The sequence below is a fragment of the Protomyctophum bolini genome, assembly GCF_963924005.1.
Source record: "Protomyctophum bolini genome assembly, chromosome: 17".
Classification (NCBI taxonomy): domain Eukaryota; kingdom Metazoa; phylum Chordata; class Actinopteri; order Myctophiformes; family Myctophidae; genus Protomyctophum; species Protomyctophum bolini.
Window position 1 is genome coordinate 24,258,120 of NC_137878.1, and position 22,848 is coordinate 24,280,967.

At 47.1% G+C, this 22,848-nt stretch overlaps 1 protein-coding gene across 3 annotated transcripts in view; it reads left to right on the top strand.

Moving 5' to 3' along the window:
• atxn1a (ataxin 1a) overlaps positions 1-15,161 on the top strand; it is a 155,901-nt gene extending 140,740 nt beyond the window's left edge. For 2 of the 3 annotated variants that reach the window (XR_013965581.1, XR_013965582.1), the window contains 3 exons: positions 4,771-7,366; positions 12,996-13,989; positions 14,646-15,161. Coding sequence is in view for 1 of the 3 variants with exons in the window: in XM_080786757.1 (XP_080642883.1) it covers positions 5,387-7,366; positions 12,996-13,619 (2,604 nt within the window). In the remaining 2 variants the exon portion in view is untranslated. Of the gene's footprint in view, positions 1-4,770; positions 7,367-12,995; positions 14,089-14,645 lie in introns of those variants that run through there. The other variant, XM_080786757.1, reaches the window with a different exon arrangement.
• The last annotated feature ends 7,687 nt before the right edge of the window (positions 15,162-22,848 follow it).

Below are 22,848 nucleotides of genomic sequence, written 5' to 3' on the forward strand. Positions count from 1 at the left end.
CACAACTAGAATCAGTAACCCAATTTAGACCTGAGATCGATTCTACAAATGTCTAAATCCTGACGGTTTTCTGAAAAACCTGTTTCTATATCAGTTGTTCTCAAACATTTTCATGTCAAGGACCCCCAAAAATATATGTAATTGGCCGCCGATCCACATCTGTAAATATGTTGTTCCAGGGACCCCCCCACGTTCGCTCTGAAAGAATATATTCTAACATTTGGGCCACATTTTCACCATTTAAAAAAAAATAGCAGACCTACAATCTTGTATGATCTTGTAGATCTGCTATTTTTCAATGGCTAAAGTACAACATAATGTTAAAACACCAAAAGGGGTTCCCGTCCCAAAATGTGTTAATGATGGCGGGAGAGAGAGAGACAGTTGAACTAAAGAAAATGATACCAACATGGCCACAGAATGACTGGCATCATGTGTGTCCATTAATATCCTATTATCTCATACATCTGTGATCAGTGACATCACAAAGATGCACTCTTTGGCCTGCAGACTACATCTTCATCATGTCACTGATCACATGACCCCGCAGGTCCTAGACCTCCAGTTCTATAGGTTAAACAGAAGGGGGTGGGGTGGGGGGGGAGATTATTTTTGTATTATTATTATTTATATAGCGCCTTTATCCAAGGCGCTTTACATGAATGAATGAACCATTGTAAAGCGCTTTGAGCACTTGGAAAAGCGCTATAAAAATGCAATTAATTATTACATAGATTGTGCATTACATTCACCCATTTACACACCGATGACAGCGGAAACGTGCAATTAAGGCACCAACCTGCACATCAGGAGCAATTAGGGCTTCAGGGTCTTGCTCAAGGACACTTGGACACTAACCCTGGGGGAGCCCACAGGGTTCAGGGTCTTGCTCAAGGACACTTGGACACTAACCCTGGGGGAGCCCACAGGGTTCAGGGTCTTGCTCAAGGACACTTGGACACTAACCCTGGGGGAGCCCACAGGGTTCAGGGTCTTGCTCAAGGACACTTGGACACTAACAGGGTCTTGCTCAAGGACACTTGGACACTAACCCTGGGGGAGCCCACAGGGTTCCAACTGGGAACCTTTCCATCCGGCCACTCTACCCCTGGGCCGCCGCCGCCCCAACTGCATGTAACCATATTATGTTTAAACTGCATGTAACCATATGTTTAAACTGCATGTAACAATATGTTTAAACTGCATGTAACCATAGCAACACATAAACAAACCGTAACACCGGTCTTAAGGGTGGTTGACCTGACAATAGAGCTTTTGTTTCGTCGTTATATAATACAGCCTGCAGGACGGCCACTTGACAAAACAAAAACACCATTTCTGTTTACGCACAACTCTCTTCACGAGGCATAATGGTAATACCTCAGCCATACGTTGTTTTGACAACCACAACAACGTCTATTGCCAGACCGGACTATTATTACGTCCAGTATTGGGATATGTCATGCGTTATTGCATAACCCCATACTGTTTTGTGACTTTGACTCTTACTATTGTGATTTGTTCTGCTGTTTTCTTGTTAAATTGAACATATTCATTTTTTCTCTGTATATCTCACCCTCTAGGACTAGGTCGTCCTCATATATGTATACTGTATGTCTAATAATTTAATTTGTAACATATTCAATGTTGATGTAGTTTTTATCCTATGAATGTACAAATATTCCTGGGGAATGCCACTTCTCAAGCCCTTGGAGGGTTCAAAATTCCTTCAAATTTGTATTGACAAACAAACAAACTAGATAAAGTGCCCCTCGGAGCACAGGTCTCCACCAGGGCAGGTCAGGTTGTGGCCTCCTGGTGGCGCTATAATAGGCCAATGTGAAAAAGGTGGCATTTCTTCTTACGCCTTTGATGGCAATTGGATGATTTGAGGCATTTTGTTCCAAAAATGTGTTTGGCAAAAACCCACCTGTTGGTGGCGCTATAACAGGCCAATGTGAAAAGGGTGGGATATATATTCCTCAGCCTAGTAGGAAAGTCTGTGAAAGATTTCATGTAAATTGCACGCTGCGTTCATGATTTGAGGCTTTTTGTTCAAAATTGGCCAATCCTGCATATGAATATGAAATATCGGACAGATCCGTTTTGAACACATGACTATAGAGATAGTGTGTAACGATTTTCAGGATTTTGGACAGAATCTGGAGGAGTAATATCCAAAAATGTGTTTTTCAAAAGTCGGCCTCCTGGTGGCGCTATAACGGGCCGTTCTGGAAAGTTTGGGGCAGAGGTTCATCGTTGGCATCCAGGGAGTGCGTGTGCAGAATGCCCAAGCTGACGGGCAGAAGCAGCAGAGTTGTGGAGGATGTACAGTATACAGTAAGGAGAGAGGGAGGGAGTTGGAGAAAGAAAGATGAGTACAGTTTAGTTTTAAAAGCCAATGCATCAACCGTATTAGTCAATACTCCTCCACCTTAGACACACTGTGTTGACTTGATTAAACACTGAGTGCTAATGTGCATGCGTGAGCGTGTGTGTGTGCATGCATGTTTGCGTCAAATTGCGTGTGTTCATGTGGGTGTGTGTGTGTGTCTATCTGTTGTAGTGGCACACAGTGACACCTCGTAAATCACAGACATCAACAACACATTACACACGCACGCACACACACACACACACACACACACACATGGTGAGTACCATAGCGATCACCTGTAATAAATCGAATCGATTAGTGATAATGTCAGGGAGCCCATATCTCCACCATATCACACTTGGTACTCTGAGAATGGGTACACAACGGGTACAAGTACAACAGGTAGGGATGCACCCAATATAGGAAACAGTTGGCAAAATAAATGGTTATGGCAAAACACTTTTGTGTTTTATGGGTCCATACAACTAATTTTCTTCAGCTCTTTTGAATGCATTAATTGCATGCATTATTCGGTGATATATTATTTTCTGCCTATTCAGGGCCGAAACCGAATAGGCCGAAAATGCATTTTTATTTTGCCGAATTCTGCCAAAGTTTTTCTGCGGCCGAATATTCTGTGCATATATAGGGTATAATTACTACAGGGGTTGACACTAAGGTCTCAGAGGCACTTGCCCCGTAAGGGAAAGTAGAGGTCATGGTTCTACTTGTCTTGCCCACTTGCCCGAAAAGTACAAGTTGAAGGGATGGGTCGTGTTGACGAATCAGTCAGCTGTGTGTTGGCCAATCAGTCAGCTGTGTGTTGGCCAATCAGTCAGCTGTGTGTTGGCCAATCGGGGACACTGATGATGCCTAACGTTTTTAGTTTGTGATTTCTTTTAAACGTTTGATGCGCCGCCGTTGCTGCCTGGCGGCGCATCACTGCGTTTGTCTTTATCCACTTTTCTTTTCTGTGTTGTCGTCGTCGTTGTTTTAACAGAGAAACCAAAGTGTTCCCCACACACACACGCACAGGAGACCTTAATGACAACAGGGGGTCTTAACACATTCAGGGCGGGAACACCCTTGTGGTGTTTTTAAGCTTCATGTTATACTTTAGCTGTTGAAAAATAGCAGATCTACAAGCTCATAGCGCGGCTTGTAGATCTGCTATTTTTGAAAAATCGTGAAAATGTTTGAATATATTTTCTTTCACAACGAACAATTTTTAACTCAAATATTTTGCTTTTGGGAGGTCCCTGGAACTACATATTTTCAGATGGGAGTCGGCGGCCAAATACAGATCATTTTTGGGGTTCCTTGACATGAAATAGGTTGAGAACCACTGACATATAGAAACATGGGTTTTACGGAAAACTGTCAGGATTTAGAAGACATTTAGTAGAATCTAGTATCCGGTATAAATGGGTTAAAACGGTTCCTTCATGGCTGCCAACACGGTGCTTGATGTGCTTTAGAGGCTAAGTGTGCCGTCATCCTAGCATCCTGTTGTGTGTGTGTGTGTGTGTGTGTGTGTGGGGGGGGGGGGGGGGCACTTGGAAGTTCCGCACGCAAAACAGTGTTCTCTTTTTACTTTTCTTTGTTTGCACCAGGTCGGTTAGACAGCTGTTTGCCTTGTACCAAAATTGTTCGGTATACTACAAATAAATGTACCCAAAACAAGCTCACAATGTCCTTCCCGCATTAGAAGGACAATATCATTCATCGGAATACCGAATCAACAATCAAGCAACTGTCTGGGGTACTCACAAAAGCCTGAGTAGATGTTGAAATGAATAGTGAGTGAAAGTGAAATATCCCTGTGTGTGTGTGTGTGTGTGTGTGTGTGTGTGTGTGTGTGTGTGTGTGTGTGTGTGTGTGTGTGTGTGTGTGTGTGTGTGTGTGTGTGTGTGTGTGTGTGTGTGTGTGTGTGTGTGTGTGTGTGTGTGTGTGTGTGTGTGTGTGTGAGAGACAAGGATGATGTTGTGCTATGCTCAGGTGTAACTATGGTAGTACGCAAGATTTTGCGGACTGGTGTGTGCGTGTGTGCGTGCGCGTGCTGCTTATGGTACATTATTTATGACATTCACTGCGAGTGTTCCTTCGTACACAACAGGGGTCCTTCCACGCCCAGCACTAACAGATGGCACACACACGCACGCACACACATTTGTGTTCATTTGCTACACTTTCTTCTTTTGCACTGAGTAAACACTCATGTTTTTGCTGTGTGTGCAGGTGCACACAAACTACAATAATAGTTAGCGTGTGTGTGTGTCCATTTACAGTACCTGCCCATCCTATCTGTTTATTCAAAAATACCTCTTTTATTCTCTCTCCCTCTCTCTCTCTCTCTCTCTCTCTCTCTCTCTCTCTCTCTCTCTCTCTCCCAGACCCCTGCTGTGTGTGGGCCGGCTTGCTTTCCAAAGGAAATGATACCGCATGAAGTGCAGCGTGCTCGCCCCCCCACTGACCTGGGAGGAAGCAGCAGGTGTAACAACGCAGAGGCCCTCCACTCCCCTCTGCCCCGCTGAACACACACCCACCCCTCCCCCCAAGGACCACCTCCCCAGGCCCCCCGCTGAACACACACCCACCCCTCTGACGCCCCCAAGGACCAGCGCTCCACAGCACCTCCCCAGGGCCCTCGTTCATCCCTCTCTGGGCCTTCCTGACGGCCTTCTTTTCATCCTAGCCGTCTCCCTTTTGTCATCTCAGCAAATTCCTGTAAATCAGTGGGCTTAGGTGGAATCTGTCGGAGAGAGAGAGGAGCAGTGTGATAGCTGAAAGAGTGAGAGCAAAATAGCTAGGGAGGGAGAGAGAGAGAAGGAAGAAAGGAAAATAGAAAGTGACATAACGAAACAGGAAAGTGAACCAAACTTGCCAGGCAGAGAGGAATAGAGAAAAGAGTCATAGAAAGCTGTGAACGTTAACCAAAAAAACAGACAAAAGCAAGTGCATAAGCGAGAGAGAGAAAGAGAGAGGAAGAGAAAGACTCGAGAGGGAACGATGAAATCCAACCAGGAGCGCAGCAACGAGTGTCTACCGCCGAAAAAGAGGGAGCTCGCCGCCGCTAGCACGTTGGCGTCAGAGGAGCGCCCCGCGATGGCCATCATGGCGCCCGCCACCGACAGCCAGCGCACGGAGAACCTGGCGTGGCTGGCCAGCGTGGCCGGCGGGCCGGAGGGCGGCGCAACGCGACATCGGGGGAGTGGCGTCGGCGGGGAGTCGGAGGGGGGAGGAGCGCGCTACAAGCCCCTGCAGTGCTCGCTGGCGTCGGACTCCTTCTCGCCGTCCTCGTCCTCCTCGCTGAGGCTCGTCACGTCCCTCCCCGCCGTGTACACCTCCTCGCCCGTCGTCTCCCAGGCCGCCTCGGTGGTGGGCGGGGCCATCCATTACACCCAGCTGCCGCCCAACCTGCAGTTCATCGCCTCGCCGTACCCCGCCCCCTACGCCGGCTACATCTCCTCCATTTCGTCCCAGCTGCTCCCCCCTCCCCCTCCTCCGCCCCTCTCCTCCTCCTCCTCCTCCAGCTACCTCCCTCTGCAGAGGTCCTCCTCGCACGCAGAGATGGCCTTCGCCTCCCCGCCGCCGCCCTCCTCCACACCTCCCTCCTCCTCCTCCCAGACCTCCAAGTTCGACCAGCAGCGAGCGTCCCTGCAGGCGCGTGCCTCCATGCCCCCGCCCCCCACGGACACGGCCCACCACCACCACCACGCGCCCTCCCCCCGGACCGTGCTGTCGCCCCACCACCACCACCACCACCACCACCAGGCGCTGCACCCCCACCACCACAGCACCGCGCTGGGCCAGGGCATGTCCCACGTGGTCCTGCAGTACGCCGACGGACCACCTAGGAAAGACCAGCCCCTCAACGGGGAGGTGGAGAGGGGCGGCGGCAGGCGCTGCTTCGAGTCCGGCCTGTCCTCCAAGGCGGGGAGCAAACCGCGGGACGCTCTGTCCTGTTCGTCCTCGTCGGCCTACGAGGGGGGCCGCCAGATGGCTCCGCCTTCGGACTACGTTACCCACGATCCATCGGGGGTGAGAGCCTCCTCTGTCATGCTGATGCCCAACAGCCACGTCGGGGACAAGCGGCCACCGCCCTCCTCTGCTCTCACGCACCTGGAGAAAGGTGGCATCGTCATGGGCAAACCCGTCAGTCGGACCCCCTCGTCCTCCTCCTCGTCCTCGTCCTCCTCCTCCTCCGCGGCTTCTTCGTCGTCCCCGTTCGCGTTCCCGTCCCCGCTGAGCGTGGTGGACGGTCTGAAGGCTGCGGTGGCCACGGTGTCTCCTCACACCGTCATCCACACCACCCACAGTGCCACGGAGCCCTTCTCAGTGGGCTTCCCCTCCAGCAGTATCTACCCACAGCCGCCTCTCATTGGCTACCTCGCGGGCGGCGGCGGAGGCCAGCAGCAGCCAATGGGCTACCAGACTGGACTGCCGCAGCACCACCTGCTCATTCCCGGGGCGCAGCCGCTCATCATCCCCGTCAGCACCGCCCTGGACTCCTCCTCCTCGTCGCATCATCACGTGACGGTGTCGTCCGCCCAATGCTCGCCGTTCCCCGCCACGCTCCCGCAACACGCCTACATCACCACCAAAGGAGAGGCGCCGCCGGAGGGCTCCGGCGTCCCGTACCACCCCCACCACCACCACCACGACCCCCCGTCCTCCGGGGCGGTGATCCAAGCCCAGCTGCACCTGCCGGTGGTGGCGGCGGCGTCCGCTCAGGCTCCTCCCTCTGGCGGCGCGGCGGGCGCGACCACGCCCTCCATGCCGCCGTACTTCATCAAGGGCTCCATCATCCAGCTGGCGGACGGGGAGCTGAAGCGCGTGGAGGAGCTGAAGACGGAGGACTTCATCCAGAGCGCCGAGGTCAGCAGCGAGCTGAAGATCGACTCGTCCACGGTGGAGCGCATCGACGGGAGCCACAGCTCGCCCAACTTCGCCGTGGTTCAGTTCTCCGTCGGCGAGCACCGTGCCCAGGTGATTTGATTTGATTTAACATGTTAATGTTATTTATGTTGGCGTTCAGGAAACTAATAAATAGAAAGTCATTTATTTTGCACATGTTTTTACAACTTAAACCCCCTACGGTCTTAACCCCTTTTGGTGTTTTAAGCATTGTTTTATACTTGCTCTATTGAAAGATCGTGAAAATGTGACGCAAATTTGGAATATATATTCTTTCAGAGCGAATGTTTTGTTTTTTAAGATCTTTTTTTGCCTTTTTCTGCCTGTATTTATAGGTTGAAAGTAGACTGACAGGAAATGGGGAGAGAGATGAGGGGGGGGGGGGGAAGACACGCGGAAAAGGCTGTCGGGATCGGGCGTCGAACCCGCGGCACGCTGTCAGGCTGGCTCAGCAGCCTAGGTGCCCAGAGCGAACGTTTTTAACTCAAATCTTTGCTTCTGGGGGGGTCCCTGGAACCACATATTTTCAAATGGGGGTCGGCGGCCAATTACATATATCTTTGGAGGTTCTTGATATGAAAAGGTTTGAGCACCACTGACATAGAAACATGAGTTTTTCAAAAAACTTGGTTTTTATGTTGGTGTTCAGAAACCTAACAAATAGAAAGTCATTTTTTGTATTTATTTTCACAACTTAAACCCCCTCCAGAGTACCCCAGGGGTCTATACAAGGCCCCTCTCCTTTTTTCACTCTACACTAAATATCTTTGCTGAAAATAGTTTTTCACAGGATATTTGCTCCCAGAATATATAGGATGCTAGGATCTGCATAATAGTTATAGGTTATATATTTATGAACAAAACAACAACCTCAAAGGGCTCCTCTTATTCCTTGTGATTCCTCTGTGATTATCTTCAATGCACACGGATGACAATCATGCAACATGCATGTTCTGTGACGGAGCTTCAAAGACGCTCTGAGATGAAGGAACAAGAAGAGAGTCTCTCTAATTATGATGTATTTATATTTATATGCACAACAACGCCTATCCCTTTTGGTGTTTTAACTAAGCATTGTGTTATACTTTAGCTAGTGAAAAATAGCAGATCTACAAGCTCATAGCGTGCCACCGACTGCCGCACTACGAGCTTGTAGATCTTTATTTTTTTTGTTTATCTTTAAAATGTGGCGCACATCTTTGAATATATATTCTTTCAGAGGTAGCGTTTTTAACTCAAATCTTTGCTTCTGGGAGGGGTTCCTGGGACAACATATTTTCAGATGGGGGTCGGCGGCCAAATAAATATTTTTTTGGGGGATCCTTGACATGAAATAGTTTGAGAACCACTGACATAGAAACACTGGTTTTTTTCAGAAAACTGTCAAGATTTTAGAAGGCATTTGTAGAATCGTCCTCGGGTCTAAATGGCTGAAAGAACAGGAGGGCGGATGCTCAGAGGGTACAAATGGAACCGTTTGGTACCCTCTCAGAGTTACAGAACCCATAAGGGTCCATTTGGTTCCAAACTATCATTTAGCTGGGGACCCCTTGGAAGTCCCTCAAGGACCCCTGGGGGTCCCCAGACCCCACTTTGGGAACCACTGGTCTACGGTACATGACAAAGTGTCCCTGAGCAAAAAACGTACTATCAGCTCCCCCGTACACTCATCTGAGCCATCTGAGCAGCCATCAGCGCAGTACATGTGACGCAATATCCACAGTATAGCTCATCTCACCTTGAAACACCTGGAGAGTAAGGTAGCATACAGTATACGCCAGACATTCTGTTGCGTAAATTAGCTCAGTTAAATGTGAACCCCTTTATAATAAAATGTGACCAGATTTGACTGAGAGCCTGCCATCGCGCAACCTCCAGCTTTTCACCAGAGGAGAAAACTTTTTTTTATCGAAAATGAGTTAATAGCACAGGCAGACTAGAGCATGACTGAAATAAGTGTCAGAGCTAAAATTGACATGTAAATATGAAATAAATGCTTAAACATGTAGCTAGGTTTTCTCAACTCGCTGTTTTCTGCAAGACATACTCCAAAACTGGTGGGTCAAACTGAACAACCAATATGTCAATTTGAAGCTATGATTCCCTGCTTTCATGATACGAAAACTTGATAACAAATCAGTTTGTTATCAAGTTTTCTGATGACACCGTGATACTTAGGCGCGATTCAGTATAAATCGGCCCTTAGTTACCGATAATAACATCCTCAGCCATACAGAGGGAGTAGACAAGTTTATGGAGTGGTGTGATCTACACCAGCTGAAAATAAATGTTAACAAAACAGAGGAGGTCATAGTGGACCCCAGGTCCATAGGAGACCACAGTACCATAGTGACCATAACATCCAACAGGTCCCCTCGTATAAATACCTGAGGACCTGATCTGGCACACGCATGTTACAGCACTGTGTTCTAAGATACACCAGCGTCTACACTTTCTCAGAAGACTTTTCGGAGTCAGTGTAAATATCATGTTGACCTTTTACAGAGCTAGTATAGAATCAATCTTAAGATACGGTATGTCCGTGTGTGCGTGTAGGCATCGTCTTCCCTGATTGGCCAACCCAAGCTTTACAGACATACTGTATTGGCAGTTATGTCTGCCAGAGCATCAGTCAAACTTGCAACATTGTCAGTAGAATATCGTCGACACCAACATCAGGAATGTCACGTTTTAGGTGACACTTTATGCTCACAATAATTTGGACCTCTGAGCTGGGATGTGTTGTCGGCGCCTGCGTGTAAGAGAGAAAACAGTGCACTGGGTATAGCTCTGGGCCTCAAACAAAAGGCCTCAGTCTTACTAGCCTGCTATCAGTTTGTTTGGATGCCAAGAGTCTGTTCTGAATGATGTACAGTATCGCGAAAAGTTTCTCTCTCTCTCTCTTCTGTTTTCCGTGCTACCTACCTCTCTGCCAAATCACAATGCTCCTCTCTCCCTCCCTCCCTCTCGGAGGCTATGTGCTAAAGCCTAAATAATGGACTGCATCTGTCCAGGCGAGTGAGTCTGCTGCCCACACAGCCTGCCTAACCATTTCTCCTCCCGCCCACGCCTGGTCTTTCATACTGCACCCTGCCGGAGCTGACCATCTTTCAAAAGAGTCTTCCGACTTCATCTCTCTGCTTGTTCTCCAGTGGCTCTTCTTGGTTTTCTCTTTTTTTTCCTGTTGTTGCTATTTTTTTCCACGCAGCTTTGAGCTCATACTGTACTACTTGGAGCTATAGACTCGGCACTGTGAGAGAAGTTGAGAATTATATAATACAGGAGGGAGAACTCTGAAGTTTTGCTGCCTTCTTGCAGTCATATTGTTCTTGACATTGTTCTCTCTCTCGCTCGTCATCGGGTTTTGTTCTCTCATTCAGCCCACTCCACTTCACTCGCTGCCTCCTCCTGCTTCCTTTCATCTCCATCTCCATCTCTCCTTCCTTGCCTCCCACCTTCTCATTCATATTCTCTCCTTTCTTCTCTCTCTCCTTTCATTCTCTCTCTTCTTCTTCTCTCTCCCCTCCCGTTCTTTTTCCCTCTTTATATTTCCACCACGTTTGTCTTTGTCTTCCTTTTATTCTTCCATAAGGTACATTCAGATCATGTCCTGATTATCCCGCTCTGGGCGGGAACCCCTTTTTGGTGTTTTTAATGCTTTAGCTGTTGAAAAAGAACAGATCTACAAGCTCGTAGTGCGGCACCGTTGCTATTTTTGAAAAATCGTAAAAATGTGGCCCAACTGTTTGAATATATTCTTTCAGAGGTCAGAGCGAACGTTTTTTTTTAACTCAAATCTTTGCTTCTGAGGGGTTCCTGGAACAACATATTTTCAGATGGGCGTCGGCAGCCAAATACATATCTTTTTTTGACATGAAATATTGAGAACCACTGATATAGAAACATGAGGTTTTTTCAGTAAACTGTCATGATTTTAGAAGACATTTTGTTTTTGTAGAATCCAGTGTCGGGTCTAAATGTGTTAATACTATACATTATAATATATGTTGAAAGCGCTGCTTGACCCCAGCCAAAGAATCCACTGCTATTGATCTGGCCGTTCTAATTGATAGAAGTTGAGGCTGTCATCACCCCTTCCCTTTGTACCACACTAGACTGGCTGTCACCCCTTCCCTTTGTACCACACTAGACTGGCTGTCACCCCTTCCCTTTGTACCACACTAGACTGGCTGTCATCTCGCCCCGCCAACCGCTCAGCGCTCCGTCATTATCTGTAGGGCTCCTCCAGGCTGGGCTTGCCCTTCACAAGTCCACTTCCAAAGGTTCTGCAACCTTCATGCTGAGATTCGTTGTCATCTATTAAATAATTTAGATCTGTTTGTTAAAACAAACATGCTTATACACGATTCATTTTATACCACGTAAGTCCTTTATACTTAAATCACATGCAAATAGCAATTTCAATTGCTTATTAACCCATTCAGGCCTGACGTCGAAATAAAAATAAAAAATGTTTTCTAAATCAAGACAATTTTCTGAAAGATTTGAGTCACATTTTAACGATTTTTCAAAAATAGCAGACCTACAAGCTCATAGCGCGCCACTCGGTGGCGCGCTATGAGCTTGTAGATGTGCTATTTTTCAATAGCTAAAGTTTAACGTAACGCTGAATACACTTGGTTGCGGTTATCAAATGTTTTCTGATCGTGATTCACAGGGAGCCTGGGTGGCTTGGTTGATTTGGTTCCAGGCTTAAAATAATGTACTGTATATGTATATGGGGTTTTCTATCGGTGGCACCACCACATGTCCACCACTGCTATGCCCTATATTTCAAGAGTTATAGGCCAAATATTTGTTTACAAACATTGAGACTGGTGCACAGGTTTCATGTAATCAATTTACAACAGATCTCCAAACCTGTTGTTTTGGGCAGTGTTGGTTTTAATTAATTCAACCTCTCTTGTGTGTTGGCTATAGTGAGATGCACTCTAGGAGACATGTATACTTCATTGAGCAACAGTATTGCACGCAGAGAACAGCTGATATACAAGCTCACATCGCGTCGCGGATGCCACTGTTGTGAGCGTAGAGGTCTGCGTGCGCGACACCATCGTGGGACGAAGCATAAATTATACTTGATGGGTTGCAGGTGCGCGTGCAGCCGTGCACAAACAGGCTCTGCTAATGAGTGCATCTACCGTTCTTATGACAGTGACTGGAGGTGTGGTTTTGACGACAACTGCTTTGAATTGCTATTATTGTTCACACACAATAGAAACCATTATATATTATATATATAATGGTTTATATATATATTATATATTTCAAGAGTGAGAGATCACAATACAAATCCTAATCATTCTTCCTCCACACTGGGAGAGGCAGGGTCCTTGTGCTGCCGCTATGCGCGCATGCTGTTGCTTCTCAGTGTGATGTTGTCTATTAAGGCGTCTATAGGCCAAAGCGTTAATCGTCTTGGTATAGCGCCACCATGAGGCCGCTTTGATTATTTTTTTTGCAATGAGTGTCTTTATTGGGAGTGTGTAAAGTTTGACACTGATTGGTCCAGCAATTTCCAAGATTAGCTGTGCGCACGCACACACGCACGCGCACACGCACACACAGTTAATGACGCATGGAGTACAAATCTGGGTAGATTTAAGTATAACTTAACCTTCAGTCTCATTCTCATGAACCCAGTTTCAACGCTTCTATATATTATCATTTTGTCTTCCAGGTGTGCGTGGAGGTGTTGGTGGAATATCCTTTCTTCGTCTTTGGCCAAGGATGGTCTTCGTGCTGCCCCGACCGGACCACCCAGCTCCTGGAGCTGCCGTGCACCAAGCTCTCCGTGGGCGACGTGTGCATCTCCCTCACCCTCAAGAACCTGAAGAACGGCTCGCTGAAGAAGACGCAGACATTTGAGTTGGTCACTCCTGCCTCCGCCGCGGCCTCCTCCTCCGGCGGCCACGGATTCCTCAAACCCCCTCGAGCCGCCCCGGACGGCTCCAGAACCCACAGCGGAGGGAACTCCTCCAGGCACGGCGAGCGGGCCAACGGCGTCGGCCAACGAGGGGGTGCCACGAGTGGGGGTGGTGTGGTGGGCGCGGAGAACGGGGAACTTGGGTTTGAAAAAGAAAGAGGGTTGGTCTCAAGAGGCCAACAAGGCGCCGCCAGCAACACGGAGGAGCCTTCCGCCAGGAAACCAGCAACCACGAGCCGCAAGCGGAGATGGTCGGCTCCCGAGGGGAGGAAGGTAGAGAAGATGGAAGAGGAGATCCCGTTGGTTCTGCCCAAGCCTTCTTTCATCCTACACGAGATGAAAGTCAGCATCGAGGGCAGGTCGAATATTGGGAAGTAAAAAAGGCTGGGTCAATAAGAATAGGAGGATAAGATGAAAAAAAAAACTCAGACGGATTCTCCAAAAATAAATTTACGATTGCCCACATCTATGTTTCATTTCTCTCGTTTTTTGAAAATTGTATTTTTCTTTGAGTTTTCTTTTTTTTTCTTTTTTTCTCCTCTATCCTGAATACTGTACTGTAGAGGCAAAAACCTATCATACGTGTTATCACCTTACGTTAAAGTCCACACAGTTCATAGATAACACATTTTGGATAGATGGATTCAGTAATATATGAGCAAAATGGGGGTAGTCGTGGTGGGTTTTCATGAGGTGATCTTGAGTGAGGCAATTGCATGCTCGGTGGGTGTCTGCGTGGCACACTGAGGCATTGTCTCTGCTCGGTGGGTGTCTGCGTGGCACACTGAGGCGTTGTCTCTGCTCGATGGGTGTCTGCGTGGCACACTGAGGCATTGTCTCTGCTCGGTGGGTGTCTGCGTGGCACACTGAGGCATTGTCTCTGCTCGGTGGGTGTCTGCGTGGCACACTGAGGCATTGTCTCTGCTCGATGGGTGTCTGCGTGGCACACCGAGGCGTTGTCTCTGCTCGGTGGGTGTCTGCGTGGCACACTGAGGCATTGTCTCTGCTCGATGGGTGTCTGCGTGGCACACCGAGGCGTTGTCTCTGCTCGATGGGTGTCTGCGTGGCACACTGAGGCGTTGTCTCTGCTCGATGGGTGTCTGCGTGGCACACTGAGGCGTTGTCTCTGCTCGATGGGTGTCTGCGTGGCACACCGAGGCGTTGTCTCTGCTCGATGGGTGTCTGCGTGGCACACTGAGGCATTGTCTCTGCTCGATGGGTGTCTGCGTGGCACACTGAGGCATTGTCTCTGCTCGGTGGGTGTCTGCGTGGCACACTGAGGCATTGTCTCTGCTCGATGGGTGTCTGCGTGGCACACTGAGGCATTGTCTCTGCTCGGTGGGTGTCTGCGTGGCACACTGAGGCATTGTCTCTGCTCGGTGGGTGTCTGCGTGGCACACCGAGGCGTTGTCTGGCGTCGTCTCCGCTCGACTGGCTGCGGAGCAGAGTAGAGTTGCGACTTCTTGAAAATTAAGCCACAATCTGTCGCCCCTCTGAGAGGAGAGAACACCTGGACGGAATGATTCTCCTGCCACGTGTGTAGAAAACAAACGCTGTCACATTGTTGGGCCAACAGGGATGATATGTCAGATGATTCTGGGCTTAGAAAGAATTTGTGGGGTAAAAATCGTTAAATAGTTGGTGCTCGTTGTATGCGTGAATTACTTAATTTTGGAAGACTGTGGCTTCACAAAAAACGCGTGTCGTCATGCTGTGCCAGACCTGACGTACACGTCATCAGAGAGTGTCCGGTGTGCCCCACACACCAGACCTGACGTACACGTCATCAGAGAGTTACCGGTGTGCCACACACACCAGACCTGACGTACACGTCATCAGAGAGTGTCCGGTGTGCCCCACACACCAGACCTGACGTACACGTCATCAGAGAGTGTCCGGTGTGCCACACACACCAGACCTGACGTACACGTCATCAGAGTGTCCGGTGTGCCACACACACCAGACCTGACGTACACGTCATCAGAGAGTGTCCGGTGTGCCCCACACACCAGACCTGACGTACACGTCATCAGAGAGTGTCCGGTGTGCCACACACACCAGACCTGACGTACACGTCATCAGAGTGTCCGGTGTGCCACACTCACCAGACCTGACGTACACGTCATCAGAGTGTCCGGTGTGCCACACACACCAGACCTGACGTACACGTCATCAGAGTGTCCGGTGTGCCACACACACCAGACCTGACGTACACGTCATCAGAGTGTCCGGTGTGCCACACACACCAGACCTGACGTACACGTCATCAGAGAGTGTCCGGTGTGCCACACACACCAGACCTGACGTACACGTCATCAGAGAGTGTCCGGTGTGCCACACACACCAGACCTGACGTACACGTCATCAGAGAGTGTCCGGTGTGCCACACACACCAGACCTGACGTACACGTCATCAGAGAGTGTCCGGTGTGCCACACACACCAGACCTGACGTACACGTCATCAGAGAGTGTCCGGTGTGCCACACACACCTTTGCTCGGTGAAGTTTGGTGAAACAATAGAGTCCTCGTCTTGACCCTTTTATTTAGTTTTGTTTTTTCGGACTGTTTTTTAGTTAACTTTTCTAACTTTGTCCCCTTTATAAAAAGCTATCTGCGTCAGCAGGAGCATAGATCCTTTTTTTAATGGTCGTCTAAAAACCTCCATCTGAGGAGTCAAAAAGATTGAACACGGTTTAACGGGGTAAGGTTGATGTAAATCTAATCTAAACATTTACAAAAACTGAGGTTGACAGACTTCACTTTGAAAAGGATTTTTTAATCTTTCTTACTTTTTTTGTTGTTGTTGTGGAGGGAGATTCACATACAATCATCGTTTTTGGTTTTTATTTTATTTTATTAAGAAAGGCTGTGTGAGCAAAATGTGTAGAGGAAAATCTGCACGTCAGGTCTGAGAGAAGAGTCGGGATGTTCTTTTTTTAACGCACATAACACACGCCTGTCTCACTCACCACGCCATGATCGACCCCAAGGTCATATTTATCACATTTTAACGTTGTCTCTCTCTTACATTTTACGCAGTACTGTACGTTTCCTTTCTAGATTATTATTATTTAATTTTTTTTCATTTTGTTTCTTAATTTCTCTACACAAGGAGGTGGGGGGAGGAGGAGGAGGTAGCAACAGCACTTTGGAAAGGGGAGGGGTCATCAGATAGGCGGGGGAGGGGGGATCATGTGATGTCACGCGGTCACGTACACGGAAAGGGATGAACGTGATTACAGGAAGCACCGGTTACTAGATGGATAGAGGAGAGGAGACTATAGGAAGGGCCACAAGCAGGGACGTGCAGAGAGTGTTAGAGGGGCAGGGGCCGAAATCCCGTTAAGAGGGCACTTAAAAAAAAAAAATGAAAATAGCAGCCATTTTCGGGTCGCAACCCAGCACTCTTTAGTGGAGATGCGGTGTGTAACGACATGGATTTATAAACAAATTTGTTCAGTGCCAAAATGCTGCGTTCAAAGTTCAGGAGACTTTCGGAGGGAAAAAAAGCAATTCTCCCTGGATGCTGCCTTCCGGTATAATGTCATGGAAAGGAAAGGAGTGGCATTTTTGCATCTCTTTCAACCATGTAGTAAACGCTGCATTCGTGGTCTGGGAGAGGGCAGTTGTTTTTACAGACGGGTTAAAGGGCAGGGGCTGAAGAAGTCCCCTTTGATGTCTGATATGTGTGCACGTCCCTGACCACAAGATGTCAAAGCGTGGTTTATTGTGCGGTCCTAAACCAGAGGTTCTCCACTCTGGTCCCTGGGGGGGGGGCATAGCTCTGCTTGCTTTTCCATCCTGTCGACATGTTAGTTAACCACTTAACGCTCTATTCTATGCTTTGTTGTGCGGGCGGTGTCACTTGACAAGAAATTATAATAATACAAATTTGAAATTCGAACAAGACGGGTTGAAAAGGGCTTAATAAGGGCCTTTCTCTGCCCCACCCTTCTCCCTTTGTTTGTGTTTAGTTTCCAAGATGGCTGCAGCACCACGAGGGGGTTGGGCGGAGGTGAATGGTGAGAGGTCAACAAATGGGCTGCATTCAAGACACTTGCCTTGTGTCTGATACCTGACTTGTGTCTGAACACAGCTTTGATGGACGTGTTCTGCCCCCCTCCCCCCCATCAAACAACATGTTTGGTCAAACCATTATGGGTGATCCATTGGAAATGCATTGGAGCGGCCATTAAGCACAGACACAAGACAAACGCAAGACAGGTGTCTTGAATTTGTGGGCATAGTGTCGACCCCACCCGCTCACCTCCACCCCCTCCTGGTGCTGCGGCCATCTTGGAAACTAAACACAATATAAACAAAGGGAGAAGGGTGGGGTCGAGAAAGGCCCTTATTGTTATTGCGGTTCTGAGTCCTGACCATAGATATATATATCTTAAAGAAAGCTCTGCTAAATTGAAAGCATAGCTCAGTGCCTCCGCATTACACACACAACCAACATGGTGGTGGCGCTGTTGTCAAATGTCCTGTTCTGTTCGCTCTCTGTCTCTTTCTACTTTCTACTTAGGAAGCGAAGACCATACAGTGGACTCCATGGTGCTCCCTGGAAGGAAAGAAACATGCGCAGTTGAGACCAAGGAAGCTGAACGCGGAAGTGTTGGCTGCATATAGCCCAACATTGCGCATGTTTCTTTCCTTCCAGGGAGCAACATGGAGTCCACCGTACGGTCTTCGCTTCCCGTCCTCATGTAATTCCTTGATTAGAGAGCTAGAAGGACAAAGGACACCAGGTGAATGTAATTAACCGTCTGGCAGGGTGGAAAAACTGGCAGTGAACCATGTGTTCATTACTGGCAGTGAACCATGTGTTCATTGAAGGATCAGAGTAGAAAACCACTGGTTTGAATCAGCGTGGACAGACACTCTACTGCCTCGTCCAATCATACAAATGAACAGGGAAAGCTTTGGAATGTGCAGTTTTCTTTCTTCTTCTTTTCGTTGTAAAGTTTGTGAAACGTACGTTGCAGGGTTGTGATGCTCTCCTTCACCAGACTGAGAGCAATGATCAGAAAAGCTCAGGCCATACAAGTTTGAAGGGTGTCATGTTATGTATATTATTATATAGTTCATGCTTGTGTTTATGCTAATGTGAATGAATGCTGGTCTGTGTATGTCTGCTCGCACACGCACACACATACAGTACACACACACACACACACACACACACACACACACACACACACACACACACACACACACGTGCACCCACTAAGAAAACAGTGGGTTTTCAGTTCCAGTTCGCCCTGAAATTCCCACAATTTTGGTAAAACATTCAGAAGTGATTCTTGCTTTATATTTCCCCCAGAGCAAACAAACAAACCGGATTTGGTTCAGTGCATATACTGCACAAATATACTATAATGTGTGTGTGTGTGTGTGTGTGTGTGTGTGTGTGTGTGTGTGTGTGCGCGCGAGCGTGTGGCGTGTGTGGTGTGGTGTGGTGTGGTGTGTGTGTGTGTGTGTGTGTGTGTGTGTGTGTGTGCTCACGAGCACGTGTGTATAGGGAAAAAATTATGTATAGACAAAGTGTCCAGTACTTGGAGTTTCTACTTAAGAGAATCTTGCAATTTGCACATGACAAGGAGGCAGGTAATGTTGAAAGCCCGTTTTGAAATAGCCCTGTTCTGAAATGACCCATAACTGTACAGTGTACACCAATGAACACAAAACTATGGGGAACATTTTGAACTTATTTTGTAACCAGGCACTTGTCAATAGTGCTTTTTATTTTTCTTTGAAATCAAAGAGACACGCATTGGATTGAATTGGCTTATAAGTTTGTAGTTAATTTTAAAAACTTTCCACTCGGACGCCTGCGGGACAAAGATACAATTTATAATCTTTTGGAATCCATGTAGGACAATCTGTGGGGCGTTTCTCTTCTCCATTCATACTGTAGGACTTGGCTTGAACAAGACGAGACCACAAACTGCAACAAGGACTCCAGGGTTCCATTCTGAACACGGTCTGTGTTTGATACCCATTCTGGGCGGGAACCCCATTTGGTGTTTTAAGCATTAATTAACTTTAACTATTGAAAATTAGCAGATCTACAAGCTCATAGCGCGGCACCGAGTGCCGCGCTACGAGCTTGTAGGTCTGCCATTTTTGAAAAATCGTGAAAATGTGGCGCAAACCTTTGAATATTCTTTCAGAGTGACCGATTATAACTCAAATTGAGATGGGTGGTCGGTGGCCAATTACATATAATTTTTGGAAAACATTTTTTTTTATTTTTGCGTCGGGCCTAAATGGGTTAAAACCCATCTTTCTCTTGTGGTTACCTCAACAGGTGTACTAGCCCTGGCTGGCCCAAACAACATACAGTAAATTCCTTAGTTAATTTAACTTTGAGAGTGTACACATGTAACCAAAACCAAAAAAAAGCAAGACTTTTATTGGCGATTGGGTTTTGGTCGTATGTGAGGCGGCGTGTCTGAAAAGTGGTAACGTGTCATTGTTCTATACCAGTCATTAGTCCGACCCATTACTAACCCTATCCCAAACCGTAACCCTAACCAGTCATTAGTCCGACCCATTACTAACCCTATCCCAAACCGTAACCCTAACCAGTCATTAGTCCGACCCATTACTAACCCTATCCCAAACCGTAACCCTATACGTAATCCCGTACTAACCCTATACGCGGTCAGACTAACCGGATGTTGGGACTGCGGAATGCGCAGTCAGTCCCTTTGAAAAGTATACCTCTGAAGGCTATTTCAATGCTAGAAAGAAATGTCATTAAAAGGAAGGATGGATTACAGATGGCAAAAATAGGAATGTAACAGCATTTGCCATTTGGGCTTGCTTTAGTACTGTATGTACTGAAGGGACAGTTTTGTTGGTGACGGAGGGGGGGGGGGGCACACCTGTTGAGCTTCCTAATTGGTCTAATTTTGCCTAATTGGTGATTATTTAGAGGGCAAAGTGGTTTAGTTTTTGGTAGAAGTGTTAGTCGACTAGGCGTTGACATCAAGACGTGATATTGGATCAGTCGTACTTATGAGCAGTGCCAGTGAGAGTAAACTAACCCATTCTACACGGGAACCCCTTTTGATGTTCTACTTTAGCTATTGAAAAATAGCAGATCTACAAGCTCATAGCGCGGCACAGAGAGCGGCACGCTATGAGCTTGTAGATCTGCTATTTTTGAAAATTCGTGAAAATGTGGCGCAAATCTTTGAACATATATTCTTTCAGAGCCAACGTTTTTAACTCGAATGCTTCTGGGGGGGTCTCTGGAACAACATATTTTCAGATGGTGGTCAGTGGCAGTGTTGGGTGTAACGGCGCTATTAATAACGGCGTTATGTAAGGGACTACTTTTATTGGTAACGGAATAAAGTAACTTGTTCGTTTTGCAATTTAGTAGTTAGTTCCTTAGTTACATTTCCAACAAAGTAATCCCGTTACTATAATGTGTCCCTGTTCATTCTGTTGGCAAGATTTAAAAATAATAAAGCCCCGAATGTCTGCGGAGTTTATTTCTCCTGCCTTCTGTGTGATTTATCCTTCCAAGCCCACTATACCCATAGAGTATTAAAAGGATAGAGACTAAACTAGCGCGAAGCTCCGCCCCCTCCGCTATTCATGTCAGTGGAAGTTGCTCAGTGGCGTTTTGAAGCACCCGGAAGGCTGCCGGAAGTACCGTCTTTTCGCTGATTCAGAGTGCACCTGGGCTTTACATTGGGCGCTCGGTTGCACGGGGTTTCCTCGCGACTATACCATGTACTATACATCCTGCGTCTACTACATCCTGTAGTTCACTTAAGAAATAAAAGTATTGTTACAAGCAGCTTTTATTTTGAAGAGGAAGAGGAAGTTATTTCGGTTGTAGGCTAGCCAGCTACCATGACAGTCGACTAGAAGGGCCGGCACTGCCGGGTGGTGGAATAATAAAAACAACATGCTTTTAGCCAAAGTTCATAAAAACCGCATGCGTCTTTGACTTAAACAATGTAGGCTAAACACTTTGGAATTACGTTAAACATGGTATATCCTCCGTGGCGGCGTCATTAGGTGAGTACTAGTACATTCATTGTTAAGTTTCATAGTAGCCTATCATTCATCATCAACAGGCTGTTGTTGATATGATGCCCCCAAAATGAACAGGTTACACAGCCTACAGGATTCTCATTATGTTACTGTCACTGCCTGCAAGGATGGCCGTCGTGCCATTTCTTATAAACTATCTAATTCATACGTGGGTCGTCGTGGGTCCACGTGGAGTTGTTATTGTTGTTCATGGGCCACGGTGCGCGGCGTGGAGAGGGCATCAGAGCGCAGCGCAACAGACTAGTCTGGTATTGTCTGTACTCTCTGCACTATAGCTCTTTCTGTCCAGTCCTACGTGTATAGGCTGGCGATTGTGGCGACTTATATTCGTTAATAAAGAGAGCTGTAAAGGGGATATTGTCTATGGTCAGTTCATGTGTGTATCATTCTCGTTTTTAACCGGGCCGTGATAATGCGGCGCATTGACGGTAGGCAGTAGGGCTAATACAATGTAACCAACTTGCGCAAGCATAAAAAAATGGGTTTTAATTGTCTGGTAACGGAAAATAACGGAAAATAATCTAACTTGTTACTTTTCTCAGAAGGTAATCTGTAACGGTAAGGGATTATTTTTATGGGCAGTAATCCAGTAACCTAACGACGTTACTTTAGAAAGTAACGATGCCCAACACTGGTCAGTGGCCAATAGAGGGTATGCGCATGCATAAAGTGAGCGGCAAAGTGAGTTTAACATTGTTAACGTTATTTAATGAAAGCATATTGACTTTTCTGTTTGGATGTATGGGCTATCAAGGCCAGAAAGTCGTTTTTGCCACGCATAACTTCCGGGTTTGATGATGATGTCACGCGTATACCCTCTATTACATTACAGTTTCTGGGGTCCTTGACATGACATATTGAGCACCACTGATATAGAAACATAGGCATTTCAGGATTTAGAAGACATTTTTTACATTCGAAGTCAGGACTAAATGGGCTAATATAATGGGATGTGTAGCTGGAGGTGATGGGAGGTTAGCAGATAGACGTGAGATGGAAGGTGGTGGCGAGCTTAAATGGACGGATGGATGGCTGGGTGGATGATGGATGGTGTGGTGTGGGTGAATGACTATACACCCACATAAGTAAATGCTTTATTTTTTATGATAAAACAGGGTTTCTCATCGTTTCGTCCCTTTCCTATACTTCGAAATTAGAAATAGGACTCGGTTTGTGTGTGAGTGAGTGCATGTGTTTGTGTAGCCTAAATAGTAATGTTTGCTTGACGGTGTGTATTATTTCTCTTGTGTGTGTGTGTCCATTTATTTTGTACTGACCTCCCTTCAACACAACAGATTGCAGAATCCACAGCGCCTATCTCGTTATCTAAACAAACACATCAGACATTCACACTTTAGTAGAACCAAAGCCAATGACGCCTTGGCTACTTCAGAAAGCAATAGTACCCCGACGTTGAGGTACCCTGCATAATACCGTGTACACAATACACACACATACACACTTAATCATTCAATCACGCGCTCTGCAATAACCATTATAAACCATTAGTATTAGAACCAAAAAGA